Consider the following 27,423-nt stretch of genomic DNA (forward strand, 5'->3'; position numbering starts at 1 on the left):
TTCTCTTCTCGGTACAAGTTCAAATTATCGACGCCGTTATCAATGCCGGCTCAAACCACTTCTCAACCCAACACTCAGTCTACCCGCGGGCGCAAACGAGCTCTTTCTACCGTAACTCGAGAAAGCTCAGAAGACAGTGCCGAAAGCGAAGAGGTGGAATGGGAATGGATATACAACACCGAGCAGGCAGAACACGGCGAAGATGAGAGCGATCGCAAAAGGAGAAAAGTCACAGCCAGCTCCAAGATTATCGGCGCTCGGTATGGCGACTTTGAATGCCGCGTTGGGGACACGGTGATGCTCAAGGCCGATGGATCTAATGGAACATGGGTGGCCATCATCTGTGATTTCCGGGAGGACGCCGAGAATGAAGGGATGGCTGCCAATTTTATGTGGTTCTTGACGGAGAAGGAGATTCTTAACAAGGACAGAAAACGAAAGGACTTCTACTGGGTAAGTGCAGACGCTATCACTTGGCGTTGTGTCGCTATGGCATCTTTCTCCTAACAGATGATGCAGAATGAGCTGTATATATCACCATCTTGGGATGTGAATCCCCTGGCCTCGATAGACGGAAAGGCCAACATCATGTCACCAGATGCCTTCCTTAGTTCGTACCCATCTGGGAAGATCCCGCGGAACTCTCCCGACTATGGAAAGACATTTGTCTGCCGGCGCGGCTGTAACACTCGGTCAACAACATATACGGATGAATTTGTATGGGAGGAGGTGTATCAGAACGGACAAGATGTGCCAGCACTGATTGAAATGGTTGAGAAGGGCACCAAGCCAACTCGTCGCAGAGCTCGAGCACAATCACCGCCAGACGGCGACACATATCTACCGCCTCAAACACCCACAAAATCAGGAAGAACCCCGGCAACCACGCCCAAGTCGAAGCGAGGACCAAGGAGCGCTTCAAAGAAACTCGAATTCACGCCGTTAGCCACCCGGAAGCTGTCGCCGAGTCAGGTTCAAGCTTCTCCATTTCAGATAGCCCGTTCAAGGCTTCACGTCTCAGCTGTCCCTTCCAGTCTACCGTGTCGTGAAGGAGAATTCTCACTCGTATACTCACACCTGGAAGCTGCCATTACTGAAGGTACAGGTAACTGCATCTACATTTCTGGGACACCAGGCACCGGAAAGACGGCCACTGTGCGAGAGGTCATTTCTCGCCTCGAAGAAGCTGTCGGGTCAGACGAGTTGGATGACTTTATCTTCGTCGAGATCAATGGCATGAAGATTACTGATCCTCATCAGGCGTACTCGCTGCTCTGGGAGGCTCTCAAGGGTGACCGTGCCAGCCCAGCCCAAGCTCTCGATCTTCTGGAACGCGAGTTCAACAACCCCAGTCCAAGACGCATTCCATGTGTAGTATTAATGGATGAGCTTGATCAGCTGGTCACAAAGAACCAGGCAGTCATGTACAACTTTTTCAATTGGCCAACCCTCCGACATAGCCGCCTCATCGTACTCGCCGTGGCCAACACAATGGATCTGCCGGAGAGAACGTTGAGTAACAAGATTAGCAGTCGTCTAGGTATGTCTATAAAAATCCAGTCTAAATGAGACAGAGATAAGGACCAGAAGCTAACCAATTCAACACAGGCCTTACTCGAATTACGTTTCCAGGATACAATCACGAACAGCTCATGAAGATCATCCAATCTCGTCTCGAAGGTGTACCGGGGAATATCGTCGATGCAGATGCCGTCCAGTTTGCCAGCCGCAAAGTAGCCGCTGTCAGTGGAGACGCCAGGCGAGCGTTAGACATCTGTCGTCGAGCCGTCGAACTCGCCGAGGGCGATGCCCCGGGAGACCCAATGACACCAAGCAAGAAAGCCCCTGGCAGCGGAGCCCCTGATCAGTCTCGGCGCGGAAGAGTCACGATTTCCACCATCAAGAGGGCCATCAACGAGGCCACGACGAATCCTATCCAGCAGCATCTGCGTGGCCTCCCGCTGACGTCCAAGATGCTCATGGCCGCGCTGATTCTGAGAATTCGGCGGTCTGGTTTGGCTGAGACAACGCTTGGCGAGACTCTGGATGAGCTCCAGCGAGTGGCCGCTTTTTCGGCCAGACCTCCCCCTGGCATGGCGCAGATTCTTCCCGGACTTGCCAAGGGGACTCAAGTTGTTGGCCGACGTCTGGTAGGGCGGCCAATGTACATTCATACAGCCGCCCTGGAGCTCGTGGCCGCTGGATTAGTCAATCTAGAGGCTCATCGTGCAGATCGATCGAGTAGGCTGCGGTTAGCCATTGCGGATGATGAAGTGAAGATGGCGCTGCGTGATGACGCCGATCTCAAGGCCATGGGTCTGAGTATTTAGATGGAACAGTCTGCCTCCATCTACCTGAACATCATAATCACATTTTTTTTTCAGGGGGACATAGATGTGGTAAAGAAGCTTTTTTTTCCCGCTCTTAGCATATCTTTTATAATGCAGTATTTGGTGTGTTTGGATACCAATCGTGGAATAGCGATGATGCCATGATCTATAGAATAAGGAAAAGCCTTGGGATCAATTATCGGTTTTTTTTTTTTTAATGAGTCCAGCATACACCTTGTTCATGGCAAAATACATGATAGAGATTTTGCTGCCTGGTTCCCCAATTTTCTGAGGTTCATATAACAGTCATAGCGTAATTAAAGTGTTTCTTTTATCAACATGAACCAAAATCCAAAAGGACTTCTGCCATCATGCCCAGCTATTTCCCTTCAATGGTCCAGAAATGAATAAAAAAATAAATATCCGTAAACATACACGTATCCGCCTGTGATATCCCGGAGTGCGGCACAGGGATCTATTCTTACTCCCATCGCCGCTCGATATATAAACAACTCTCTTGACGATTAACAACATATAAAAAAAAAAGGACTCCCAAAAACTCCCGGCTAAAATTTCCTGTGTGCCAATGACGGCGTCCATTGTATCGGATGCGTCTCCTCGGACGCTTTTTCATCTTGTTTCCAGATTTTGACTTGATTCGAGTTAGCATACGATAGGTATATGTGGGAAGATTGAGGAGCACGTACTAGTCTTGTCAGCCTCGCCTGTGATGAGACGTAGACCAGAGCGGTCAAAGGTTGAGCTCATGATTCCTGATTCGGCATCTAGGGAGCCGGGCTGTGCAGTTGTGTCCATAGATTGGAAGCGATAACCAGACTTCCAATCCCAGAAGCTCATTGAGCCATTGTCACCTAGATTGTACAGTCAGAACATGAATCACATAGCAAGGGAAAGGGGGGTAAAACATACCTCCTGAGAAGAAAACGTTATTGCTGTTCACGCTCAGGGTGTTGATAATGGCATTGTGGCCTTCAAAGTTTTGCATGAAAGCACCTTCTGGGCATTTCCACTGCTTGATGCCGCCAGTACTGCCTGATGCAAAGGTGAATTCGGTGGGATGGACGGCCAGAGCTCGGACGCCCTTCTTGTGGTGGGTGAGTACGCCCATGGTCTTTCCGGCCGCCAGATCCCAAAGCCTGACGGTCGAGTCCAAGGATGCCGTGATAACTTGGGGATCCGCCTCTTGACACTTAACATCCGAGACAGTGCCGGTATGGCCTGACAAGACGTGGATGTTGCTTCTCGTGCGCATGTCCCAAACTCGAGCAACACCATCGCGACCACCTGTAACTAGGACATCCAGCGTAGGATGTAGAGAGAGTGTGTAGACGCCGCTGAGGTGACCGTGATAGTGACGAATCACCTTGTTCGTCTCCAAGTCCCAGCACTTGACCATCTTATCCTCGCCACAAGAAAACAGGTATGGATGTCGCGGAGACACAGCCAGGCCGCGAACGGTGCTGATGTGGCCTGTCAGGGTCAATCTCAGCGATCCCGTGGCGAGATCCCAAATCTTGATAGTCCTGTCGCCAGCACCACTGGCAAACCACTTGTTCCCCGGCTCGACTGCCAGACTGCGCACCCAACCCAGGTGGCCCGAGATGACCCTCATCAGCTTCCACGGCGGATGCCACTCGGGCTTGACCTGCTGGATGGCCGGCGACCCTCTGACTGTCAAACTCATGCTCTGCGGTGTCGTCGCTCCCATTGCTTTCGTCGTCGTAGATTCGCCTCCGTTCGCTGTAGATGCGGCCGATGAAGAAGGTCCGGCCTCGAGAAGCTTGGGCGTCTTCCGCGCTGGTGCTGCTGCTGCCCCCGTCTTTGCCGTTTTCCGCAGAGACTGTTTCGATGGCTGTTTAGCGGCGAGCGCCTCGGGCAGCGTCTGGACAGCGGCGTATTCGGCCTCGAATCGCCGCTTCATGACGGCATCCTCAAAGACGCCCTCGAGCTTCTGGCGCTTGCCGTTGGCCAATTCGAGGCGCGAGTACAGATTCCGTGTCGCAGCTGCATTTTGGGACGCGAGCGCGCTGAGATGAAGCGCGTCTTGCGGCGTCTGTGGTGCCTCCATGGCGAATGAAAAGAAAAATGAGAAGAAGAAGGCTGGAGTTGGCGATCCGCGTCTGGAAAGGAAAAGCAGCGAGAGGCGAGTTTGAATTGAAATCCGGTCAGCCTTCTGTGGCGCAGGCTGTGGGTAATGGGTGGCTCTAGCTCAAGCCTGTGGCGCAAGCATCAAAGGCTAAAAGCAACAGTACAAGCAAAAGCTACAAGCACCTACGCAATACAGTGGCGGCCTACCCTGGAAACTGTGGTTGTAAATCGGGGCAACGTTGGAGCTGTCAATTTCTCTACTTCACCATTTCAGAATCATACTCCTTCGACACCTACAATATTCATCTTCTCTTGTACATCTTCTCTCCTTCATAGATTTGTCATACCGCCATCGCCGTCATGGCTGACACGGAAAGTGATCGGTTTCCTCTACACACAGCTGCTAGAGAAGGCAGAGGTATTGCAACATTTATTCATTCACTCTCAGCTTCAAGGCAATGCCATGGCTAATGTAACCCTCAGTGGCTGAATTTGAAGGACTTCTCAAGGTAAGTCATCACACAGACAAGACACACACATTATCTCTATCTATATATCTGCGAATATAAAAAGTGTCAACTCAAAATGCCAACTCATCTCACAGACAGATCCCAAGCTCTCAAAGCGCAAAGACGATGACGGCAGATACGCAATCCACTGGGCAGCCTCGTCCAACAACCACGAGATTGTCCTCCTCTTGGCAAACCAGGCAAGCTTCGATCCGGATATTCAGGTACAACATGATGCAGCTTCCGCTCAACTCCCTGGGACTATCTTGCTCACATGCATGTAATAGGACGACAGCGGCTGGACTCCTCTCATGATCTCCGCCAGCGTCCCCAACAGCGAGCCAGTCCTAAATCTACTTCTTTCAAGAGGCGCCGATGTCAACATCAAGAGTAAGTCTCACTCTGAATCACACACAATCTAGTTCATTTCTCATCTAACAATCCTCATCTGTATAGATAACAACGGCCAAGTAAGTCAAAAAATCATCCTTTCACAAGAGAGACGATGATGTCTTAAATAGCCTACCGTATATGATGTTCCATGACTGACCCAAAACCCCCAGACGGCCCTCCACTTCGTCGCCTCCAAAAAGAACCTCGACGTCGCCCGTCTTCTCATCGACTCCAAGCCCCCAGCTTCGACTCGTGTCCGCGACCGCCGGGGCCAGTACCCCATTCATCGGGCCGCTGCTGTCGGCTCAGTTCCCATCGTCATGCTCCTGCTTAAGAATAGGAGCCCCCTGAATGCTGCTGATAATGAGGGTTACACGCCGCTACATCATGCTGTTGCAGAGGGTCACGGTGCGTTGAGTTCTCATGTTTCCATTCATTTTGGTTACTTGATTCAAGCCTCGCTTTGTTACTACTGAGAATGAACTAAACTAATACGTATTCTTATGTACGCGTTTATAGGAGACACTGCTGTTGCTCTGCTGAGAGAGGAAGCCGATTTCACGCTCAAGACCAACGACGGAGAGCTGGCTATTGATTTAGCCCCTGACAAAGAGGTAAGTGTCTCTTAATAACATCGTCTGATCTGATAGCCTTTGACTATATGGATTAACAATCTGCAAAACAGGTTCGCAACTTCATCATCCAGAGCGCTGAGAGAGAAGGCATCCAGCTAGTCGATTAGCTTCCCAGCCATATGTATAAGTACTCAACCAGCCATAATCTAACATAATACATAAAAACAATGTACAAATCTAATCTACAGCTGCTGCCGTACCTGTCATTTCACGTCATGGTGCTTCATTACCTTCTTCTTTTTCTCCCCCCTTTTCCCTTATTAACCGACGCCATCCATCCATTTCACTTACTTTACTGTCCGCTCAACCAGCTCCCGATACATCGTCTTGACATCATCCACATCTGCCCTCAGTTCATCAACCAGCTCGCTCTTCTCTCCCAGCAGCTCCAGCGTAGTTTGATATCTTGTATCCAAATCAGCGACTTCCTTCTCCAGCTCTGGGACCCTTGCGGACGCTGCTTTTGCGTCTTCTAGCTCTTTCATCAGGGCCACCATGTCCCCTCTTGCCTCATCTCTCTGGCTACACATCCTCGCCATCTCTTCCTTGGCTGCCACTCTTTCGGCTTCTAGACGACGTATCGCGGCACTCATCCTTTCTACCAATTGAACAGACGGTCCCGCTGCTACTGTCGATACCGAAATCATATCTTGCGCGAGATTACGGGGAGATGAGGGAGCAGTATCGCTGATTCCATTCTCTCTCTCCATTACGGATGGAGGTAGCGCGGGAGGTGACCCCATAGACGGTTCCAGAGGAGAGAATGGAGATGGCGGGATAGATCCAGTAAGTGACATTGACCCTGTCCCTGTACGAGTCGGGAGATGCGTGGGAGGCCGCCGAAGAATGCCGAGCCCTTCTCCCACAGCATCCGCTATACTCACAGGGGTAGGTGACCGTCGTATGCGGTTGGGAACGGATAATCCGACAGCTTCGGAGCTGAATGTTCGTGGAACAGAGAGTAGCGGTGACTCTGGGCGACTCTGGTTTCGCGCTGTTGCTACTGCAACTTCATCGGCCCACTGTCGTCCTGTCTCGGCTGTAAAGGATCTGCTCGCTGCTTGCTTCTCCTTTTCTAGATCGGAGCGTGTTTGCTCGAGAGCCGTCTCTGTGGCTTTGGTGGACTTTTTGAGAGTAGCCAATTCCTCACGGCAAGCATCCAGCTGTAATTGGACCTCTTGCAGCTCATCTTCGAGAGTTCTACCACGTTTGGCCTGTGAGAGCGAAGTCGAGTTAGCATCAGTTTAAGTGCAAGGACCAAATAAGACTTCAAATTAAAACTGACCGCATCTCGCGCTTTCTTACGCATTTCCGACTCGCGGCGCTCAGCTTCGTCCCTCTCCCTCTCTAGGCTTGTAGTCTTTGCCATCAAAGAGGCCTCAATACCCTGCCAGTTTTGCCTGGCAGTGGCATACTGAGACTGCAGCGTCTCTATCTGCCGGAACAGTTTCATCTGGGCTTCGCCACCTGTGCTCGAAGCCGCTTCCTCTGCTGTCACCCGCACGCCTTCCAGCTTGCTCTCCATATTCTGCAGTTCAAGCCGTAGCTCGGCTTCGACGGTGCTACCACGCTGGATGGCGCGCTCAAGCTTCTCGCCCCACTCTATGGCATCCAGACGGGCCTTCTCACTCAGGGCCTCTAATTCTGCTCGAACGGCAGCATTGGCATCTTCGAGCTCCTTTTGTTTCACCCGCTCTGCGGCAATCGCCTTGCTTAGAGCATCGGCCTTGGCAATCTCACCCTGCTCTTCTTTGGCTTTGACTTCTTGTTCAAGCCGGCGTATGGCCGCATCTTTATTAGTGTTCTCCCTCTTCAGATTGTCAATTTCCTTGCGTAAGCTCGTAGTGGCCTTTATCGCCTCTTGTCGACGTTTTTCCTTCTCTTCATCTCCGTCCAACCGGTTGCGCAATGCCTCAGCATCCAACACTGCTTTATCCTTTGCCTTCCGTGCCTCGTTCAATTGCTTGTCCCGTTCACTTATTTGAAGCCGCAATGTCTTGATCATTGTTCGATACTTGTGATCTGCCCCAGCTAGCTTCTGGCCTTCTTCCATTAATAGTGCGATCCTTTCATCTTTTTCTGCCAGCTTCTTTTCCAGGCTGCCGGACGGGGCTGAAGATGCAGCTTTGTTTGCTGCTTCGGCGGCATTCTTGGAAAGGTACTGGATTTTGGATTGTAAAGAGTCGATGCGTTCGACATACTCTTGAACCTCCTCTCGATGTCGCAATTTGACCTGCTCAAGCTCGCGAGAAATTTCGGACACATCAGCTCCATTCTCTACCACTGCCACTGGTGCCTGGCCGTTTGTTGGAATTTCATCTTCGGCCGGGGGTGGAGATTCGGCTTCCCCCTCTTTTGCAGGTGCTTCTTCAGACACTGGTTGCACTTCAGTCTCGGGAAGAGTATCTTTTGTCTCATCAGGAGCTGACTCTAGTACAACCTCGGCAGTAGTATCATCGTCCGTTATCGTTATCGGTATTGTTCTCGTAGCCGTAGTCGTCGCCGTCGTAGAGGTATCAGGAGGAGCAGAATCGGTAGTAGTTTGGGCAGACTCGGATTCGGCTTCGGGCTCGGGTTTCTGTTCCGGCGGAAGCTCAGACCTGTCTCCTTTGTCCATCGACGGCCTCTCCATAGAGCTTCGGCTGGCCACATCAATCGAACTTCGTGGTGAAGCATTCGCCCGATTGTCTCCCCCTGCAGGCGCATTCTTGCCGGCCATGGCCTTGGCCAGCCTCGCTTGTAGCCGATCATTGGTGCGGTTGGTTGACGACGCTCGAGAGTTTGCTGTGCGGATTGCCTCGTTAGCCAGCTGCGTGCGGTGCGGAAGACTTGAAGAAGCATTGCTGGTTCCCATCCCCCTCCTCGTCTTGTGCTTCTTCCTACCCCTCGACACGTCACCTCATCCCGCATCTTCAGCACTTACCGGAGCTCGTCACCTTCGGACTAGCAGCTACCACTGCCGCTGCCGTTGCAGCAGCTGCAGGCTGTGCTGCACTGCGATCGTCGTCCCCCTCGGCCAGAATGTTATCAAGGCGCGACTCAACACCGGCCACGGCCTGCTGCAGAAACGACCCCCATCGCGCCGCCATGGTCTAGAGACGCCCAAACGAGGGACCAACCAACAGAGAAAAGATCCAGTGCTTTGATTATGATTCTTGCGATGCGTATCAGGTATTAAGTAAAGTAATGTCTGCGTCCCCTCAGCCCCTGGAGGCACAAGGGCGTTAAGGGAACAAAAAAAGGCGAGTTGGTTTCCTTGATGCCAACTTACGCAATGAATTGGATTTGGATTGGCACAGGTTGCAACGAGGCCCGCGCCACGCCACCCGAAAAAGGCGAGGTTTGGCAGCGGCTCCGGACCAAGTGCCCAGCTAAATTCGATCCGGCGATTGTCGATTTCGCGGGCCCCTCTTCTTCTTCTTTTTTTCCGGACATGCCACCTTGGAGTGCTTAGTTCTAGAGTATGACAGCCCAGCTTGGGGGAAGCTGACACGCGTACAACATGTACTTGCTTTTTGGCTTCTATACCTGAGGTATCTACGAGTACCTCCAACTGAGCCTGTTAATTCACTTATTTGGTACCAGTGCATGATAGCGTATAAGTACTGTTGAATGACCGAGAGATATCCGCCGTGTAATTTATCAAAATGAACAACACTCTCTAGATACTCATTATTTCCTGGGTATATGCAGAAAATTTACCTCAGAATCAGGCTCAATATTTCTCGTACCACCACCATAGCGAGACACAAGTGTTCGGGCAGCCACATTACCTTATAGTACGCTATCTTCAATACGATACATGGAGGTGGGGAGCAGCTAACCACACCTATCACCAACCCATCTAATCCAATGTGCAGCAATCATATATCGCAATTCTCTCATGAATACTTTCCATTCATTGTCGCTTCTACTCCTTAATAGCATACAACGGCCCCCAGATTCACTGTATATAATGACACAATTTGACACGTATCAAATGTCAAAACCGGTTGGCCCGTTTGCCCGGTCAAGGCACACAAATGCGCTACTGCACAAGGTACATATTCCTTGGATATAATTGATATAATTTGCGAGTACAAGACTCCAAAGCTACCCAGATACCCACTGCGCGTATGCATGATAAAGAAAAAAATACAATTATGCGAGGCAATTTGTAGCATTCATCTCATGATAATTGATACACCTGGTCTCAACGGATTAAAAAAATTCCAAAAAACCCACAAGCCTCGTTCGTACAACATGTCAACATCGCCGGCGAAAGAGAAAAAGAAAACGAAAGAAAAAAGAAACTCAAACATCCCCTCCATCTTACACCATACCGGGGTAGAGATGACTGCAGATATCCTGGATGGACTGGTTTCCATGCAGGGCGTCTCCGAGATCCCGGAAAGAATCGGCAAAACTGTAACATGATACCGCTTCCACAGCAGCGTCCAGATTTCAATCATTCATCATGGCAATAGAAGCAAGAAAACAGATATGCGAGAGAAGCTGAAAGAAAGAAAAAAAAATTAAAGAAGAGGGAAAAAATAGATCAAACACGCTCGCTCATGGTTCATGCGACTCTCCGCTTCATCCAAATCTTCGCCACCAGCTGCTTCGAGGCTGATGCTCAGCGGCTGCAGATTCTCGTCGACTGCGATGACGTTCATCGCTTCCGTCCGATGCGCCATTGCGCTTCTCTCGCTCTCTTCGTTCTCGCCTCTCTCGGCGCCGTCTCTCGTCTGCATCCTCCACAGGCACTTCTTCGTACTTGGCTTTCCGTCGTGCGCGCCGGGCCTCGCGCCGGGCTAGCTCGTCGTCTTCCATATACGGCGCCGCATCTGTTGTATGTCCGGCATCATCCAGATGCGGAGGGGGGTCCGAATGCTCCTTGACCCATGACGATGTCCCGGAGTGTGGCCACGTTGTCACCGGCGCTCTCTTGCTGTCTCGTCGACGTTCTTTGGCCGGGTAGACGTGGTCATCCATCACCGGCTCCGTATGTCGTCGGCTGCTTTTTCTCGGCCTGTCATATGCTGCTGCAGCAGCAGCAGCCGCCGCCGCCGCTTCCTCTTCAGCAGCTTTTGCAGCACGCCTTGCCTCACGTCTACGCTGTCGCTCGGCGGCTTCATCCTCAGATGGATCTGGATGGGATCTACGCCGCTGGCGCTTAGATGCTCTCAGCGTCTCTTCCTCCCTCTCCCTCTCCCTCTCCTTCTCCCTTTCCCTTTCTTTGCGAAGGCGATGCCGCTCGGCTTTTCGAGCCTCTCGATCTTCAGCCTTTCGGGCCTCCCGATCTTCGGCTTTTCGAGCTTCTCGATCTTCGGCTGCGCGACGCTCCTCTTCTTCACGATGACGAGCGGCACGTCGTTCGCGGCGAGCTTCCTTTTCTTCAAGCTTGCGAGTCTCGCTATCGTCTCTGCGCTTTCGTCGCCGTTCACGGTCATCAGCAGGGCGCTCTGCTTCTCGCTCCGTCTTCCTGGTCTTTCGGCTTGATACCCGTGGGCCTTCTCGATCAGTGTCCACCACGGGTATATCAAACTCTACGCCTGTCTCAACTTTAGATGCTCTGGGTGTCATGAAGCCGCTGAAAAGCCCAGATAATCCAGTCTTCTTCGAGAGCGAGGCTCCTCGCCGTCTGCCTGTCTGTTCGGGACTTGGGGGATCCGTTGTGATGAATTCCTCGTCACGAGATCTTGCGCTTCGATGTCTTTCATGCGGTTGAGCCACGTGGACATCGGCGTCGAGAGCACCCGTCATAATAATATCCTCATCCTCCTGGAGGTTCGTCTTGCGAGATCTCCTCTTTGAGCTTGACTTGTCGAAACCGAGAATTTTAGCCGCCTTTGACGTTACGTCGGGAACTTCTTCTGGAGGTGGAGAAGCAAGACCGTGGTTGCCAATGGAATGTCTCCTGGAAGGCTTGCTGCTACCATTCATACCCGATGGCCGCTTCTCCTTTTCTTGTGTAGACATTGATCTGAGTCGGTGCCTCGAGGACCTGGGTGGTCTCTCCAGTTGTTCTACCCTCTCTGAAGCGGAGTCCTTAGAAGATGTCTTTTCCATTGCTCGTCTGGAAGACTTTTCTGACTTGTGCTTTGACGATCTCTTCTCCTCCCTTTCTCTGCGGGGAGGGGATTCCACCGCTGGCCATTTTTCCTTTTCTCGGCTAGACCTCGACCTTTCTTTTCTGGATGATTTCGGCTCCGGCGGCGGCGTCAAAGGCGGATCAGGAACTGCAGGCGGAGCAGGAGGAGGAGGGGGAGGCATCGGGGCCATTGGCGGAGGAGGAGGCGGTACCACTATATCCTCCTCTCTTGGCCGGCGTTTCTTACTCTTCCTCTCCTTCCTTGGTGCTTCGTCGACGATGGCAACTATCTCGTTTTCATCGTCATCGTCAGGGAATGTGCCTGGAACATCCGACTCTCTCCGATGCCTCCTGGGCAGGTCCCTGTCTTGTGCGATGATCGGCTCTTCAGCCTTTTTCCTTCTCCTAGTACGATCTTCTCGTGCTGACTCCTTCTTGGTGACAGGTGGTTCTTCCACGTCATCTCCATACTGCAAATCTTCGACCGCCTGTTCAACGTTAGCTGCTAGTTCTTTCTTGGCCACTCGTTCATCATCTGCCGCTTTTCTTCCATATCGATCCGCGGGTTTCACTTCGTTATCCGAGTCTGATGCTGGTGGTGGGGATGGTGGGAGGGTGGGACGAGCTACTTCTTCCGGTGCTTCTTGGAAAGCCTTGAGGCCGATAGCGATTCTGCCGCCCAGAGAGCGTGGCTGTTCCGAGGATTTTTGAGATGCATTATCAGCTGATCTTGTCTCTGGTTCCTCTAAAGTTGCACTCCTGGTTAGTCACTTTCTGTTGATATTTCAGTATAGGGAAAGGAGAACAAACCTTGTGGCTTTGGCTTTTTAGAGCTGCCACCGAGACCCCAGAAGCTGAACGCGCCCGCCGCACCCGTTTCTTTGGGTGCAAGTAGCTCCTCTATCTCAGCAGGGCTCATGTCAAAGTCAGGATCTGGCTTGGCCCCTGTCTCCGCTTTCTGCTCTGTACTCGGCTCTGCCTCCCCTTCGGATGGGAGATCCCGAGACTTCTTGTCTTTCTTGTCTTTCTTGTCTCGTTTATCCTTCTTGTCGTCCTTTTCCTTCTTGTCTTTCTTGGAGCTCTTCTTCAATTTCCTCGCGGCCTCTTCAGCCTCGAGGGCAGCCTTCTCTTCGGCCTCTCGAGCTGCCCTCTCCTCTTCTTCGCGGGCAGCTTGCTCCTCGGCCTCACGGGCTGCTCGTTCTTCTTCGGCCGCTCGAATGGCTTCTTCGTCGTCATCGGCATCAATATCATTGTCGTCATCAGCGTCGACATCATCGTCATCATTGTCGTTAGCATCATCAGCTGCTTCATCACTATCGTCTTCGGTATCCTGATTGGCGTTGGCAGCCAGCTCAGCTTCCCGCGCGGCTTGCTCTTCCTTCCTCTTGGCCCCCTTGGCTCGAAGATGAGACAATCGTTCGCCGTCTTTCTTCGATAGTTTACCTTTCTTATCCTTCTTACGAAGCAGGTCGGCTACTTCTTTTTCCTCTTCGGCAATTGCGGCCTCCTCCTTGGCAGCCTGCTCTGCTGCGATTGCAGCCTGTTCTTCGGCTTTACGGGCCGCTCTCTCTTCAGCTTTCGCCTGGAGCTCGTTCAGTCGCTGCTCTAATTTGCTTGATAAGCCCATAAATGAGTTGTGCTTCTTGTCAAGGAGTCGCTCTATTTCTTCCTCTTCTTCAGCGATTGCAGCTGCCTCTAGAGCCTCCTGAGCAGCCCGCTCTTCTGCTTCCTTGGCTGCTTCTTCAGCTTCTCGAGCAGCCTGTTCTGCAGCTTCTGCAGCTTCTCGATCAGCCTTCTCTTTCGCTCGCTTTGCCGCATTTGCTTGCAATTCTTTCAATCTTTGCTCTGATTTACTCGATAAGCTCTTGAACGAACTGGTCTTCTTCTTGAGTAAAAGGGTCAATTCTTCCTCTTCAGCGGCAATCTCAGCAGCCTTCTTGGCTTCCCGAGCGGCCTGTTCCTCGGCTTCCTTAGCTGCTTCCTCAGCTTCTCGAGCAGCCTGTTCTTCAGCTTCTCGGACAGCCTTCTCTTCAGCCCGTCTTGCTGCGTTAGCCTCCAGTTCAATCAACCTTGACTCTGATCTGCTTGGTAGGCCTTTGTATGAAGCAGCTTTCCTTTTCTGCAGAAGGGCAAGTTCTTCCTCTTCAGCAGCGATTGCAGCAGCTTCAACGGCTTCCTGAGCAGCTCGCTCCTCGGCTTCCCTAGCTGCCTGCTCCTCAGCTTCCCTAGCTGCTTTTTCATCGGCGCGTCGTTGGGCGTTAGCCTGCAGTTCATTCAACCTTGCCTCTGTTTTACTTGACAGAGCCTTGTGTGAACTGGCTTTCTTTTTCAGAAGATAATCAAGTTCTTCCTCTTCTGCAAGAATCGCAGCAGCTTCTGCAGCTTCCTGGGCGGCTCGCTCTTCGGCTTCCCTAGCAGCCTGTTCTTCGGCTTCTCGGGCTGCCTTTTCATCGGCACGCCGTTGGACATTGGCTTGGAGTTCGGCCAGCCTTGCCTCTGATTTACTTGACAGGCTCTTGGACGAACTAGTCTTCTTTTTCAGAAGATGATCAAGTTCTTCCTCTTCTGCAAGAATCGCTGCAGCTTCTGCAGCTTCCCGGGCGGCAAGCTCTTCAGCTTCCCTAGCAGCCTGCTCTTCAGCTTCTCGAGCTGCCTTTTCATCGACACGCCGTTGGTGGTTAGCCTGGAGTTCGACCAATCTCTCTTCTGCTCCATTCAGCAGTTGACCTTTGTATGATCGAGCTTTCTTTTTCAGAAGATAGTCCAGTTCTTCCTCCTCTTTGGCGATCGCGGCAGCCTCTTCTGCTTCTCTGGCGGCTTGCTCTTCGGCTTCTTTAGCTGCTTGTTCAGCTTCCCGAGCAGCTTGTTCTTCGGCCTCCCGAGCAGCCTTCTCCTCTGCCCGTTTTGCAGCCTTGGCCTGGAGTATTTTAAGCCTTTCTTCTCCCTTAGATGAAAGCTTTGACGTGGCCTTTTTCTCAAGCAATAATGCCAATGCCTTCTCCTCTTCTGCAATTATAGCGAGTTTCTTTACTTCTTGGGCGGCAAGTTCTTCGGCTTCTTTAGCTACTTGTTCAGCTTCTCTGGCTGCCTGCTCTGCCTCGCGAGCTGCCTGTTCTTCGGCTTCGCGAGCTGCCTTCTCTTGAGCTCGTCTCGTGGCGTTGGCTTGAAGGTCGATTAGTCTTTCTTCCTGAGAATTTGGAAGTTTCCCTTTGAAAGCCTTGGCCTTCCTGTCGAGGAGGTAAGCTAGCTCCTCTTCCTCTTTAGCAATGGCGGCAGCCTTCCTGGCCTCTCGAGCTTCTCGCTCCTTGGCTTCCTTGGCTGCCCGCTCGGCCTCCTTGGCTGCTTCCTCAGCTTCACGAGCGGCCTGTTCTTCAGCTTCACGAGCGAGACGCTCAGCTTCTTCCTTGGCTCGCTCCGCTTCGATAGCTGCTTCACGGGCGGCTTGTTCTTCAGCCCGCTTTTTGGCCTTCTCCTGGAGGAGTTTTAACCTTTGCTCTCCCGACTTATTGATGCCCAAAAAGGAATTATCTCGCTTATCGATTAACTGGGCGATTTCTGCCTCTTCTTTGGCAATTGCAGCAGCCTCTGCAGCCTTTGCGGCCTCCTGGGCAGCCCGTTCCTCAGCTTCCTTGGCCGCCTGTTCGGCTTCGCGTTCGGCTTGCTCTTGTGCTTCCCGGGCAGCCTGTTCAGCTTCTTGGGCAGCTTGCTCGTCCGCTCGCTTTTTAGCGTTAGCTTGAAGGATAGCCAGCCTGTCTTCGTCTTTCCTGAGGAGTCTGCCAGCTCTTTTACTCTTCTTCAGTTCTAGAGCGGCGAGTTCCTCCTCTTCCATTGCAATAGCAGCAGCTTGTTCCTTGGCTTCACGCTCAAGCTCTTCTGCTTCACGGGCGGCTTGCTGAGCTTCCTGGGCTGCTCGCTCATCTGCCCGCTTTGTAGAATTTTTCTGAAGCGCAGCGAGCCTTTCTTCGTCTTTCCTAAGGAGTTTACTGCCCTTTTTAGCTTTCTTCGCTATCAAAGCGGCCAGCTCCTCTTCTTCTTTGACGATGGCGGCGGCTTGTTCCTCAGCCTCACGAGCGCGTTCTTCTTCTTGGCGGGCGGCTTCCTGGGCGGCAGCTTCTGCTTCACGAGCAGCTTGCTCTTCCGCTTCTCGAGCGGCACGCTCTTTCTCCTCGGCTTCTCGTGCGGCTTCTTGTGCTACTCGGTCCGCTTCGCGTGCTGCTCGTTCTTTCTCTCGTTTTGCGGCGTTCACTCGGAGGGTAACAAGTCTTTGTTCTTCCATTTTAAGGAGCTTGCCCCTTTTGACTCTCTTTGCCAGCAACGCTGTCATTTCATTCTCCTCCTCTTTGATGATAGCTGCTTCGCGCTCTTCTGCTTCGCGGATAGCACGTTCCTCAGCCTCACGTGCGGCTTGCTGTTTATGCTCATCGTGGTCGCTTTCACGTTCTACCGGCTCGGCTGCTGCAGCATTGGTGTCTTCAGGTTCTTCGTCAGGCTCGGCCTGCGGCTCGTCTGCCTCTTGCTGCACTTCGGCCTCTTTTGAGGTTTTGTCCTGCGCTTCGCGAGCGGCACGTTCTTTGCGTTTCGAGGCGTTTCCCTGGAGGTGGACGAGTCTTTCTTCCTCCTTTTTAGGCAGCTTGCCCTTTTTAAGCTTCTTCGTAAGCAATGCCTTCATTTCCGCTTGCTCTTCAGATATGATAGCTGCTTGTTCTGCTGCTTCGCGGGCAGCTCGCTCCTCTTCTTCGCGTGCTGCTTGCTCCTCAGCCTCTCGAGCTGCTTGTTCCTGGGCGGCCCGTTCCTCGTCTTCCCGTGCCTTGGCTTCCCGCGCAGCTCGTTTCTCGGCTCGAATAGTGGCATTCTCTTCCAGGAGTGTAAGTCTTTCTTGATCTTTCCTGATTAACTTGCCCCGCCTGGCCTTCTTCGTATTCAAGGCAGACATTTCCTCCTCCTCTTTGGCAGCAACAGCAGCCTCAGCCTCCTCCTCGAGTCTGGCCTTCTCTGCTGCTTCGCGAGCGGCGAGCTCTTGTGCCCTTTGCTCTTCTTCTTGACGGGCTCGTTCGTCGGCTTCCTTGGCTTCCTTGGCTTCCCTGTCGGTCTTTTCGGCCTTCTTCTTTTCCTTCTCGAGCTTTTTGAGGTCTTTGTCGGTCAGCCTTGGTATCCTAGATAGCGCCCTATCCGCTTCCTTGTCATTCGGCTTGAGCTTTGACGCGGCGGCATGGGGATCTCCTGCTTCATCTTCAGGTTCAGTAAGGTGCATTGAAGGGGGAGTGGGTGCACGGGGAGGTGGATCAGCTAAGGCCTCATTCCGAGATTTCAACTTTGCCTTGTTGGACTTTGTCCAGACATAGCTGTCGACGCCTTCGACCTTGCTACTCCTAACCTCCTCTACGGCGTCAGGCAGGACAATCTCACCGGTGGTCTCATCCACAACCTCAACAGGGTCACCCCTGAAGTTAGACTTCTTCTTGTCCTGGGCCGAGGTGCGGTCGGTTGGCTCTTCAATGACATCGGGTTTCCACGACGAATCGTCAACGTCTCGTCGCTTCTTATCACTCTTGCCGATACCCCAAGAGCCGAAGAAACCTTCGCTACCAAATGTGTCCCCCCCGTCCAGTCCTATGTTGTTAGAGTCATCTGCAGGTGCGTCGTCTAGGGCGCCCAGCTTGACCAAATCGGTGGTTCCTTTCTTCTTGTCCTTCTTGGCATCTTCTTCGTTCTTGGATTTGGCGGATTTGGATTCACCCTTGGAGGGGTCAGAAGTTGAACTCTTCTTCTTCTTCTTGTCTTTATCCTGATCCTTGTCTCTGTCTCTGTCTCTGTCTCTGTCCTTTTTGATTGTCGTCTCTTCGATGAGATCTCCAGAAGATTTGGGGCTTTGAGTATCTGCCTTGGACGATCCTTCTCTTGGTTGATCCGTGCCGGACCCGGTAACAGAGTCATTTTTCTTACCCCCGAAGCCCCAAAAACTCCAGCCCTCTTGGTTCTCTTCGGAGTTCCTCCCTTTGGCTGAGTCATTTGCTTCGTCTGGGCCAATGTTGCCTTCTCTGTCTTTGGCACCAGCGTTTCCCAAAGGCTCGTCGCCATTTAGACGCTTCTGTTTAGGCTCAGGGATACGCGATGAGGGTTTTTCTGAAATTGGTTCGTCAGATGCCGCAAGTTTCGACTTCTTCTTATCTTTGTCTTTGTCCTTCTCCTTCTCGCGCTCCTTCTCCCCTTCCCTCTCCTTTTTGACTGTCTTTTTGGCGGCAGAGAAACCCCATTCGTCGTCTGGCTGTGGAATCTTCGACTTCGATTCGAGTTTAGGCTCAAGCCTAGATTTAGGCTCAGCTGCTGGCGCAGATATAACGGGCTGCGCTAGTTTGTCGCTCTTCTTCTTCTTCTTTTCCTTTGAGGCAGGGACAGAGTCCCACACATTCTCCTGGAGAAGAGCTGCTTCCTGAGCTGCGAATTGTGGAGGTGGCGCTGGGGGAGGCGGCGGCGGCGGGGGCACTTGTTGCTCATACTGCTTGACATTTTCCTCGGCTTTCTTTTTATTCTTTCCAAGTCCCCAGAACCAACCCCCCTCCTCTTTCTCCTCGGACTTGGAGGCCCCCTTGATCGGCATGGGATCTGGCTTTACTTGGTCTTCAACTGATGTGTCGCTTGCTTTCTTGTCGCTTGTCTTTCCAACGTCGCCTTTGGTGAGGTCGTCATTCACTGCTAGCGCAGTATGCGCAGCACTGAAACTAGGTGTGCGATTGACCTTGTTACTCTTTTTCTTGGATGAATATCCCCACGGGTCATCATCCTCATCTATCGCATCATGAGGGGCCTCTGCTTTGTTATGGGCCTTCCTCTGTGTCGCATCGGTATCGGCGACTGAAAATGCTAGAGAGCTGGATTGTATCGAGTCGCTGGCGGTCCAAGGATTGCTGTCGGGGTTGTTGTTTTTGTCGCCAGCGTCGGTATGGGCATCGTTACCACTCGAGGATCCGCTGGCGGCAGCACCAACAAAGGATACAAATTTACTACCCCAGGCCCCAAACCCACTCTTGGACTCGTGCGCGTGTGACCCAGAATCGGAATTTTTCCCAGCGTCGTCGTTGAGATTTACGTCGTCAAGAGAGTCGTCGTCGATCGCGTTGGTTGCGGGAGGAGGAGACTCGGTCTCAGGGCCCTTTTTGGTCTTGGTATCCTTTTCGCTGCCTTTGGGAGGCGCCGACAAATCATGTTCCGCGTTGTCATTGTTTGCACCCCGGTCACTATCCTTGTCCCCATCACCGCCACCACCAGCATTACTCCCGTCACCTGCAGCTCCGCCCTGGCCTGCATTACCACCACCACCACCACCCTGCTCCCCACCGCCATTTCCTTCGGGGTTCTGGCTACCTTCCTTGGATGGCCCCTCCGCAGACCGGTTATTGTTGTGGTTATTGGCGCTGCCGTTGTGCCCTCCTTTGTTCTTATTCTTCTTGCCTTTGCAGCGAACAAAGCCATCTTCAGAAGTGAAATCAATTGTTACATCGAGAATCGGATCGTCAAGGAAGCCAGATCGAGATCGCCTGCGCTGCGTCGATTGGGCCGGGTGTGGGGACGGCTGATGAGACTCGGCGCGTGGTGCATCTCGGCGAGCAAGCGAATCGGCGTGGCGAGGTTTTGTGACATGATAGACAGAAGAGGTCGCTGCAGGTCTTGCATGATGTCGAGAGAGCCACCGCGGGAACAGGTTGGGCACGATTAGTGGTCTGCCCGGCCGTGATGTGCAAGTGGAGGACGAACGATGCTATAATTCCCAGTCAATGCGCTGAAACGAATGACGACGATGCCTACATGACCATGAGCCTTCCCCGCAAGAAACTTGATACGCACCTCTCCACGAACGATCCAAGCTCGAGAAATGAGCTGCAGCCGTGCCTGCAGACTGCGCTCATCCCACCCATTTCCCCTTGATCGCCTCGGAGCTGGCCATTCTGTGCATTTCGTCCCGTGTTGATTAAACACCAACACATCGGCGGCAGCCATTGTTGGAATGGGAGCTGATGCAATGGCACGGCAATGTTGCAATCATGGGAGCTATATTTTTCGCCAGAAAGTAGGCGAGAGTGTGTATAACGGAAGGCTTCTCTCTTTGAAGCTAGAGATCCCTTCGCAAGGGCATGAAGGGAGAAGGCCGATTCTAAGCTTCAGCAACCCTCGGGTAAAATCGACGATATTCTCGAAAGCACAATAAAAGAAAGGACGGTATCGTGAACGGATGCGAAAGATATTGCGACTTGCAGGTGCACAGATGTGATGTTTCGTCAAGATACCTGCTGCGATGGTGTAAGTTGTGGCGGCCCGCGCGAGCTTCGTCTCTAGCAATCGCGGCAGCTGGTCGATTCCATGAGAGAACCACGGACAAGAAGAAGACGCAATAAAACAGCGAGGAGAAGAAGAAAACAGTTCTGTCACTAACAAGAAGAACTGGAGTGTTACTGCAAGACGGCGGTTGCATTAGCTGAGTCTTGGGTTTTCCTTGATTTTTTTTGATTTTTTTTAAGAAAACTTTTGGGTAGGGATGGCATGTACTAACCCGAGTTCTCTGCAGAAGCCGGTGAAGGCGCGTTGCAAGCGCAGCTATGGGCAGCACAGATAGATTGCCTAGTACCAGACCTTAGCACCTAACCTCGCAGCAGTAGCACGAACAGCGGATAAGATAGCTGGGCTGACGATCTTGTTGCCGCAGCCCGTCCGCCTCGTCAGTTGGATGTACAGCTCAGTGTTGGTAGCACAGAGAGCTACCAAGACCCTACTTACACTTACAAGTACAAAGACACTAAGCACGGTAGTACCGTGGGAGGCGGGCTGTAGTGAAGTCGAGTATAAGTTGGTGAGCAAGGCTAGTAGATGTGGCAAAGGCCCGGGATCCTCACAATAAAAAGAGCGGCCGAGCGAGGCGGGATCAAGTGGTGAAAGATGGTGGCGAGGCTGTCCAGAGAGAGGAAACAAGCCACTGGCCGCGGCCCAGGGAAGAAGATTTCCGGACAAAGTGACTGACCTCCAGCAGATGCGGAGGGACCAATGATACAGGTGCCCTTGCCTTGGGACTGCCCAACCTACGGAGGGAGAAGAGGCGAGTATCTCAGCTTGAGGTTGCACAAGGGCTGCGGCCTCGACACCCTCTTTTTGGTCCTCTTGCTTTTTCTCTTTTACAGCATCACGCTTGGTGTGACTGAGAACTACTTTGGGCACTACGGCAAGTATCCATGGCTTTGAAGGTACTAGCACGAGTAATGGATGATCCAATGTGATATCGTAGATGGTGATGCAATAGGTACAGTACAGTAGAGATAAGTCAAACAAGATGCGGCACATGGATCTCATGAGACCCGACGGGCGTTGGCGAGAGGGCACTTGTGCTTAGGAGTGCAAATACATGCCTTTCCGATCTGCGATTCGGCACCTGGAGAGACAGCGAGTACCGCAATGTCTCGTACATACATGTACACTGACAGCCGCCTTGCAGCGCATTGTCTTGGATGTTGGGGGTACCACTACCGTAGAACAAGGTACTAGGCATTCTCCAGACTGACCTACGATAGACGTGCCTGAGCCCTCGTGGGACATTGCCCATGCCAAAGCATAAACGGGAGAGGACGACTAAGCAGGTGCTAGGCCGTTGAAAGCGCCCAACTGGGAAGGCTAGAGCCTTTGAGCAAACAACGTGACACGAGCGCTGCCGTCATTGCCTCGCTTCTTTTCTTTCCTCGCCTCGCCCTTGCCTCTCTCTGCACTGCTCACCCGCAGGAAGCAGAACACAGGAAGGACCAGCCAGCCCTTTGCAGGCGAATGCACGCACACATGAGCAGGTACGATACGACTGGCGACTCCCAAGAGGACGCTCCTGCACCAAAAGATGCGCCAGTGATGCACCAGGACGCAGCGGCCCGGCCAATCAAAGTGGCGCTGGGCGGGAGGGTTGGCTGGGCTGCGGGCCCCATTCGCTTGTCACCAGACCCCCAAAGTGCTTAGCGCGTCTTTAGCCCATCTCCAGCTGCAGCCAAACAAGCCCGCTGCCATCTCGCATGGGGATTGGATCTCCCTTGGTACCTCGTAGGTACCCAACAATTTGAATCAAGGTGAATGGCATTCGATGTTTTGATGGAGGACGATGGTGTAGCACAAAGAAAAGACAGAAAACGAAAGGGGCAAGATCCTGCTATTATAGGATTCCTCACAGCCACCTTGGTTCCTATGCGGCTAACAACTATTTTATTCCATATCATCACGACCAGTAACGCTGATTTCCAGTTCATGATACCACTACAATACTTGCAGGCGACGCAGTCGGTCTGATGCTGCTGAGAGATGCATCCCATCTGCAGCCATGGCCTATTTATCGATGCAGCTCAATGCACCAATGAAGCATTGCTGCAATGCATGTGTGTCCCACTGCTGCTGCTTCTGCTCCGAGATAAATAACAGAGCGCGAGCATTCTCTGCCTGTTTTGTTTATTTGTTTATCTCATTTATTTTCCTTTGTGCCTTGACAAGCTCCAGACTAGCGGAGAGTGTACCTGCTTCGTACCCAGCTATTGTCATCTATCACTTTTCATCACAGGTTGGTGCAAAGTATGAACTTTATAAGCAAAACTTGCAAGAGTTGTGATTCTCACCATCACAAGAAAATGAAGAAAGTAGAGGAAAGTACAGAAATAGCACTTCGCCCCCCAAACCACACCTTTGACCAAAAAACAACAGCAGAAAACCATACGATCCTCCACCACTTGAGCACCCGGCTGGCCTCGTCGCGTGACAATGTACATGCACGTACCATGCAGGCGCATGCAGGGCCTCGATCCACCCAGCTGCAAATAAAGTGAATCAGAATCAAGAAAAAAACAAAAATCTCGCATGAGGCGCGCCTCGTACATACATAAACGCATGCGCACCCGCACTGACACGCGTGCATGTACCTGTACTTTGCGGCTGGCATTTGACGATCCAAATCGGCTGCCATCATTGGTTGCCCTGACCCGAATCGATATGCCCTGCGTATCCAGTGCCAGGTACCGGTACGTTGATATGCCCAGGTACCCTCCTTTGCACGGGTTGCTACAGGCAGTTTGACCGCTTGTCAGTCGGTCAGCCAGGGCTCGAATCCCTTTGTGCTGCTGCTGCTGCTGCTGTTCTCCCTCAGACACGTTCATGCAGCATCGCCTTTCTTTCTTACAGGGTTCAGAAGCACGGCAGACTCAGCTGACCCCCTTGAGTCATTTTGCCGGATACGGCAGAATGAGGTAGACAGATGAGAGACATTCAATGTTGCCCCTCACTCAGACTCACAGTTGGAATCCAAATAATCAAATCTGCATATTTATAAAGCAATACTATCAACATATATCGATATATCTTCATTAAAAGGTAAATTTAAACTAAGGTAGTTCAGAAACATATTAAATGCAATATCGAGCTGCAAGCAGGCACCCTTGTGCAGCCTCCCGAATAGTCCGTCTTCTACTGTAGTACAAGCCCGACATCGCAACGGGCCTTTCGAAGCGGTCAGACCCAAACGATTCATCGAGTCAAAACCCCCCTAGAGTCTGCTTGTCCCTTGGGCCTCTTCCATCATGCCACGGGCAGTGCTGGGGCTTGCTATCAGATGATGAATGACGTTTTCCAGCAATAGCATCATCGTCATGAATTATCCACAAAACGGCAGCAATGCAGACGCTGAGTTGGGCACTTTCTCCCGCTAACACTTTGTCACATGGTCTTCAGAAAACAGCTCGTAAACCATCCATTACCTTTTGATATCAGTAGGTATTACTATCGACAAGGTGAAATGCACGCAGTAATTGGGCATGATTCCATGCTTGCTACAGGCGCCCCCACGGCCCCCCATATCTCCCTTACAGACTACAAACTAAACTCAAGCGAAACCTGTCAAACAGAATCCCCAGATTAGTTATCACAGCATGCACATCATAGCAACAGCAAGAAACCCTGCCCTGGCCATGTTTTCCAGGGCCTGTCTCTGAGCCAAGCAAGGGCTTGCTTGTATGTACTTTGTACTCGTGCCATGACAGTTTGGATAAGAAGCACAAAAGAATCACAGTTATCTCGCCCCCCTGGTCCGGCTTATACCGGGAGTCCCACATCTTCCGGCACTGATATCTTATCGCCATGCCGATATCCAGCGGCTACCGGTGCAGGTATTTCTCTTTCAAAGTGCCGTTATAGTATTTGAGAAGCATGTCCAATAAATCTTATTGTACGGTTGCTTTCTTAATCAGTAAGATTTGCTCCCAGGATACCACGTAAGAGTACGGGTGGAGGCTGATGCAATGGATTTAGCATCAAACCTTCATAGCTCTTGAGCCTCATAGAAGGTGCTTGATCTATATATCCAGTATGCCTGACGAATTACGTAGGTAGGTAAGATGTAATTAGAATGATCCTCAGTGTTTGCACCATTCTCCAGAGGTAGCATCAAGAGCGGTATCAATAACCATTGCAAAAGAAGAGAAGAGTGGAAGAGAACACCAGTTCAATCACAGCAGTACATCACTCAACCAGTTGCATAGCATCAGAATACAAATGAACAAGGCTTTATCCGGTAGGACACAAGTCCCATCAACAGCATCACAAAGTGATGTCGCGGAAAGTCGGAGTGACAATAAGCTTCAAGGGGTGGTATCTATGCGACGTGCCATCTAATAACCCGAGCCATCTCAAATTTTGTTTTCCAAAATGAAAAAGAAGAAAATAAATCACACATATCAGAATTCAAATGCCACCCGTTCCACGCTATATAACCAAGCTCGCCTCCCCGAGTTGGGGTTCGGGGGCAGTCCGATAATTAAACACCCATCGTCGTGGTAAGAAACCGTAAAAGGGGGGGGAAGAACACAGATGGAGGGAAAGGGTAGTGATAATGGGGAGGAGAAAACATGTAACAGAAGAAGAAGAAGAAGAATGGAATCAAAGGGTTGCTCGTCCATCAGCGCCCATACTCTCCAGTGTAACTCATGTCGGCGTAATTCTGGCCCATGCCCTCTTCTGGGTATCTGGCTCCAGAACTACTCATGTATCCACCATCGTCGCCGTCATCGTAGTCACTGGCATCGAATGAGGATCTACCACTGAGCTCGTCATCCAGCCCACCTCCCATGTCGGTCGACCAATTCATCTGCGCCAGGGCGGGATATTGAGCCAAGAGAGCCTGTGGGAGGCCATAGTTGCCGCTGGAATCCATGGGATAAGCAGGGCTAGCATCCATGCCCATAACCTGCGGGTTGGCCATGTTCTGTGCCATGTTCTGCTGCATCCGCTGTTCCTGCCACTGGCGTTGCCTTTCTATCATTTCCTCGTCCAGGAGAGGTTTGATGCATATTCTTCCTGCTTCAGAACGGAAATGTCTTCCCAAGGCATCAGCTCGTGCAAATCGTCGACCACAGCCCCACTGGCCACCGGTTTTCAGATCACCCTTGCAAACAAATTTCTTCTCTCCGGAATGTAGACTTTCGTGTCGCTTTCTGTCATGCTGTCGAGCAAACGCCTTGCCGCAGACAGTACAAACGAATGGTCGCTCATCGGTATGAGTGCGCAAGTGAGACCGCAGATTATATGCCCGAGTGAAGCGTTTAGGACATAGAGTACACTGGAAAGTTGCCGGGTGTTTCTGCATGCGCTTGCTGGTCCCGGCATCCTGGCTATTCTGATATTCGGGATCCGCCAGGCGCAAAGCGATCACGTTATTGGGCACTGAGGAAGTCGATTGCCGCCTTCGTGAGGCCGACGAGCCGACCGATTGCCGATCTAGAGGGGATAAAGATCGAGATGATGTATCGGAGCGGGTTGCAAGATCAACTCCGAGAGAGGGTCCCAAATTGCCAGGGGGGAGGATTCCGCTGCCGGGATGGAACGGATCCGTAACCGCCCTCGGGCGAGACTTGGGTCGACCTGTGAGATCACGTTAGTTGTAGTTCGTGCATGTGAAACACTATATCTCAAAAATGAACGACTTGCCTCTTTCTGGAGGTGTTAGTGAATCCTGATCCATCTGCGACTTGGGCGGCTCGAAACTGCCTTGTCTTGAATTCGTAGTCGGCGCAAAGTCAATGTTGATGGCCGGTGGTTGCATTTGATGCATATCGGCGCCCATACCGCCCTGCAGAGGCGGGAAAGTCTCATGGTTGGGTTGTAGGTCTGGGTATCCAGAGACGTTCTCATACCCGGAGTTTGGCGGGATCAAGTTGAAAGAAGGTTGCATAGTATCCGGCATCTGCTGTGGCATTATGCGAGGGCTGATGGCTGGGCTGTGCGAGGGGCTTCGGCCGTGATAGCCAGGACTGCTTGGGTCAGCCAAGCTGAAAGACCCAATACCGAGCACTTCTTGGTAGAGGCTGTCCGCAGGTCTCTGCAGAGGAGAGTGGCCCGATGGGTCGGCGTCAAACGTATCGGAACTAATCATATGAGGAGAAGGAGCCACGGAGGAGACGTCAGAGTATTCCGAGGGAGTTCTCCTATGGCCTTGGAATTGCGGTTGGGTCCAGTCGCCGAGCTGATTGGGAAGAAGCGCGGCCTCAGGCCCTAAAGAAGCATTCCTCGAATGGGTTGACGGCGGCGACGAGAATTGATGTTGGTTGAAGGGGGGCGACTGGAGACTTTCGGACGGGTAGAGCCGTGGAGGGGTCGGAGACTGATGCGAATGCGGAGAGGTCATGGCATTGAGGTCGCCAAGGGGCGGCTGCTCAAAGAGGGGGGCGTTGTACTGATCGCCTTGCTCAGCGGCCGATGGGAAGAGAGAGAAATCACCGTCGTGCAGGTTTGGCGAGAGGTAGTTTTGTTGCGCCTGGGCGTTCAAAGACAGGGTGGAGTCGGGGCCGGTGGCCGGCTGCTGTCCGAAGCTCGCGCTGGGGTCAAAGCCGGTATTCGGGTCGGCAGCGTTGGCTTGTGCACCGAGGAAGCCGTTTGCGTTGAATGAGTCGAAGTTGGGATGCAAAGATGTTGTAAATGCTCGATGTTGCTGTTGCTGTTGCTGCTGAGGTGGTTGTCGCTGCTGCTGTTGTTGCGATGGATCCAGGTCGACTCCGATCCCAAGACCAAGACCAATGGATGGCTGCTCGCTTGTGGGTGCGAACGGGCTCCGTGCCGGCGAGTGAGATTGGTTTATATCAGGCTGAAAGCCACCGGCGGACGGTGACCTTCCACGCTGGGGTTCGCTGCTCATGATGGCTGCCGAGTGCTGGTCTGTACGTCGTGCGAGGCAGATTCCACAGTCAGCCTTCCGTGCTGCAGCGGGGAGGCTGTGCACTGGGCGGCAGAGATGCAAGGAGCTGGGGGGGCGGTCCTATCACAGCGGCAGGACGCGTACAGCGGTGCGAATCACAGTCTGAAGAGTGTTTCAGACGGGCGGT

General features: G+C 52.2%; 6 protein-coding genes across 6 annotated transcripts; 1 reads left to right on the plus strand and 5 right to left on the minus strand.

Moving 5' to 3' along the window:
• Positions 1 to 42: 42 nt before the first annotated feature.
• On the plus strand, positions 43 to 2,330 carry M431DRAFT_2342 (hypothetical protein; the record flags this gene model as incomplete). Its single annotated transcript, XM_024913655.1, has 3 exons — positions 43 to 453; positions 520 to 1,540; positions 1,609 to 2,330. 3 exons carry the CDS (start codon positions 43 to 45, stop codon positions 2,328 to 2,330), a joined length of 2,154 nt encoding a protein of 717 aa, XP_024779482.1.
• Positions 2,331 to 2,896: 566 nt separating this feature from the next.
• M431DRAFT_74509 (hypothetical protein) lies at positions 2,897 to 4,419 on the minus strand (the record flags this gene model as incomplete). The annotated part of the gene is made up of 3 exons (XM_024922234.1): positions 2,897 to 2,982; positions 3,038 to 3,202; positions 3,261 to 4,419. The coding sequence occupies 3 exons, from the start codon at positions 4,417 to 4,419 to the stop codon at positions 2,897 to 2,899; spliced, it is 1,410 nt and encodes a 469-aa protein (XP_024779483.1).
• Positions 4,420 to 6,263: 1,844 nt separating this feature from the next.
• Positions 6,264 to 9,065, minus strand: M431DRAFT_75918 (hypothetical protein; the record flags this gene model as incomplete). Its single annotated transcript, XM_024922402.1, has 3 exons — positions 6,264 to 7,190; positions 7,262 to 8,748; positions 8,900 to 9,065. 3 exons carry the CDS (start codon positions 9,063 to 9,065, stop codon positions 6,264 to 6,266), a joined length of 2,580 nt encoding a protein of 859 aa, XP_024779484.1.
• Positions 9,066 to 10,551: 1,486 nt separating this feature from the next.
• Positions 10,552 to 20,044, minus strand: M431DRAFT_2346 (hypothetical protein; the record flags this gene model as incomplete). Its single annotated transcript, XM_024913659.1, has 3 exons — positions 10,552 to 12,794; positions 12,860 to 19,805; positions 19,892 to 20,044. The coding sequence occupies 3 exons, from the start codon at positions 20,042 to 20,044 to the stop codon at positions 10,552 to 10,554; spliced, it is 9,342 nt and encodes a 3,113-aa protein (XP_024779485.1).
• Positions 20,045 to 20,353: 309 nt separating this feature from the next.
• Positions 20,354 to 21,472, minus strand: M431DRAFT_315331 (hypothetical protein). Its single transcript, XM_024914258.1, has one exon. The coding sequence runs from the start codon at positions 21,383 to 21,385 to the stop codon at positions 20,663 to 20,665; it is 723 nt and encodes a 240-aa protein (XP_024779486.1). The 5' UTR covers positions 21,386 to 21,472; the 3' UTR covers positions 20,354 to 20,662.
• A 3,124-nt stretch (positions 21,473 to 24,596) lies between these two features.
• On the minus strand, positions 24,597 to 27,402 carry M431DRAFT_315524 (hypothetical protein). The gene is made up of 2 exons (XM_024914259.1): positions 26,033 to 27,402; positions 24,597 to 25,966 (listed from the first exon to the last, which is right to left on the minus strand). The coding sequence occupies exons 1-2, from the start codon at positions 27,234 to 27,236 to the stop codon at positions 25,005 to 25,007; spliced, it is 2,166 nt and encodes a 721-aa protein (XP_024779487.1). The 5' UTR covers positions 27,237 to 27,402; the 3' UTR covers positions 24,597 to 25,004.
• Between the last annotated feature and the right edge of the window lie 21 nt (positions 27,403 to 27,423).

This window comes from Trichoderma harzianum (assembly GCF_003025095.1).
Source record: "Trichoderma harzianum CBS 226.95 unplaced genomic scaffold M431scaffold_2, whole genome shotgun sequence".
Lineage (NCBI taxonomy): Eukaryota > Fungi > Ascomycota > Sordariomycetes > Hypocreales > Hypocreaceae > Trichoderma > Trichoderma harzianum.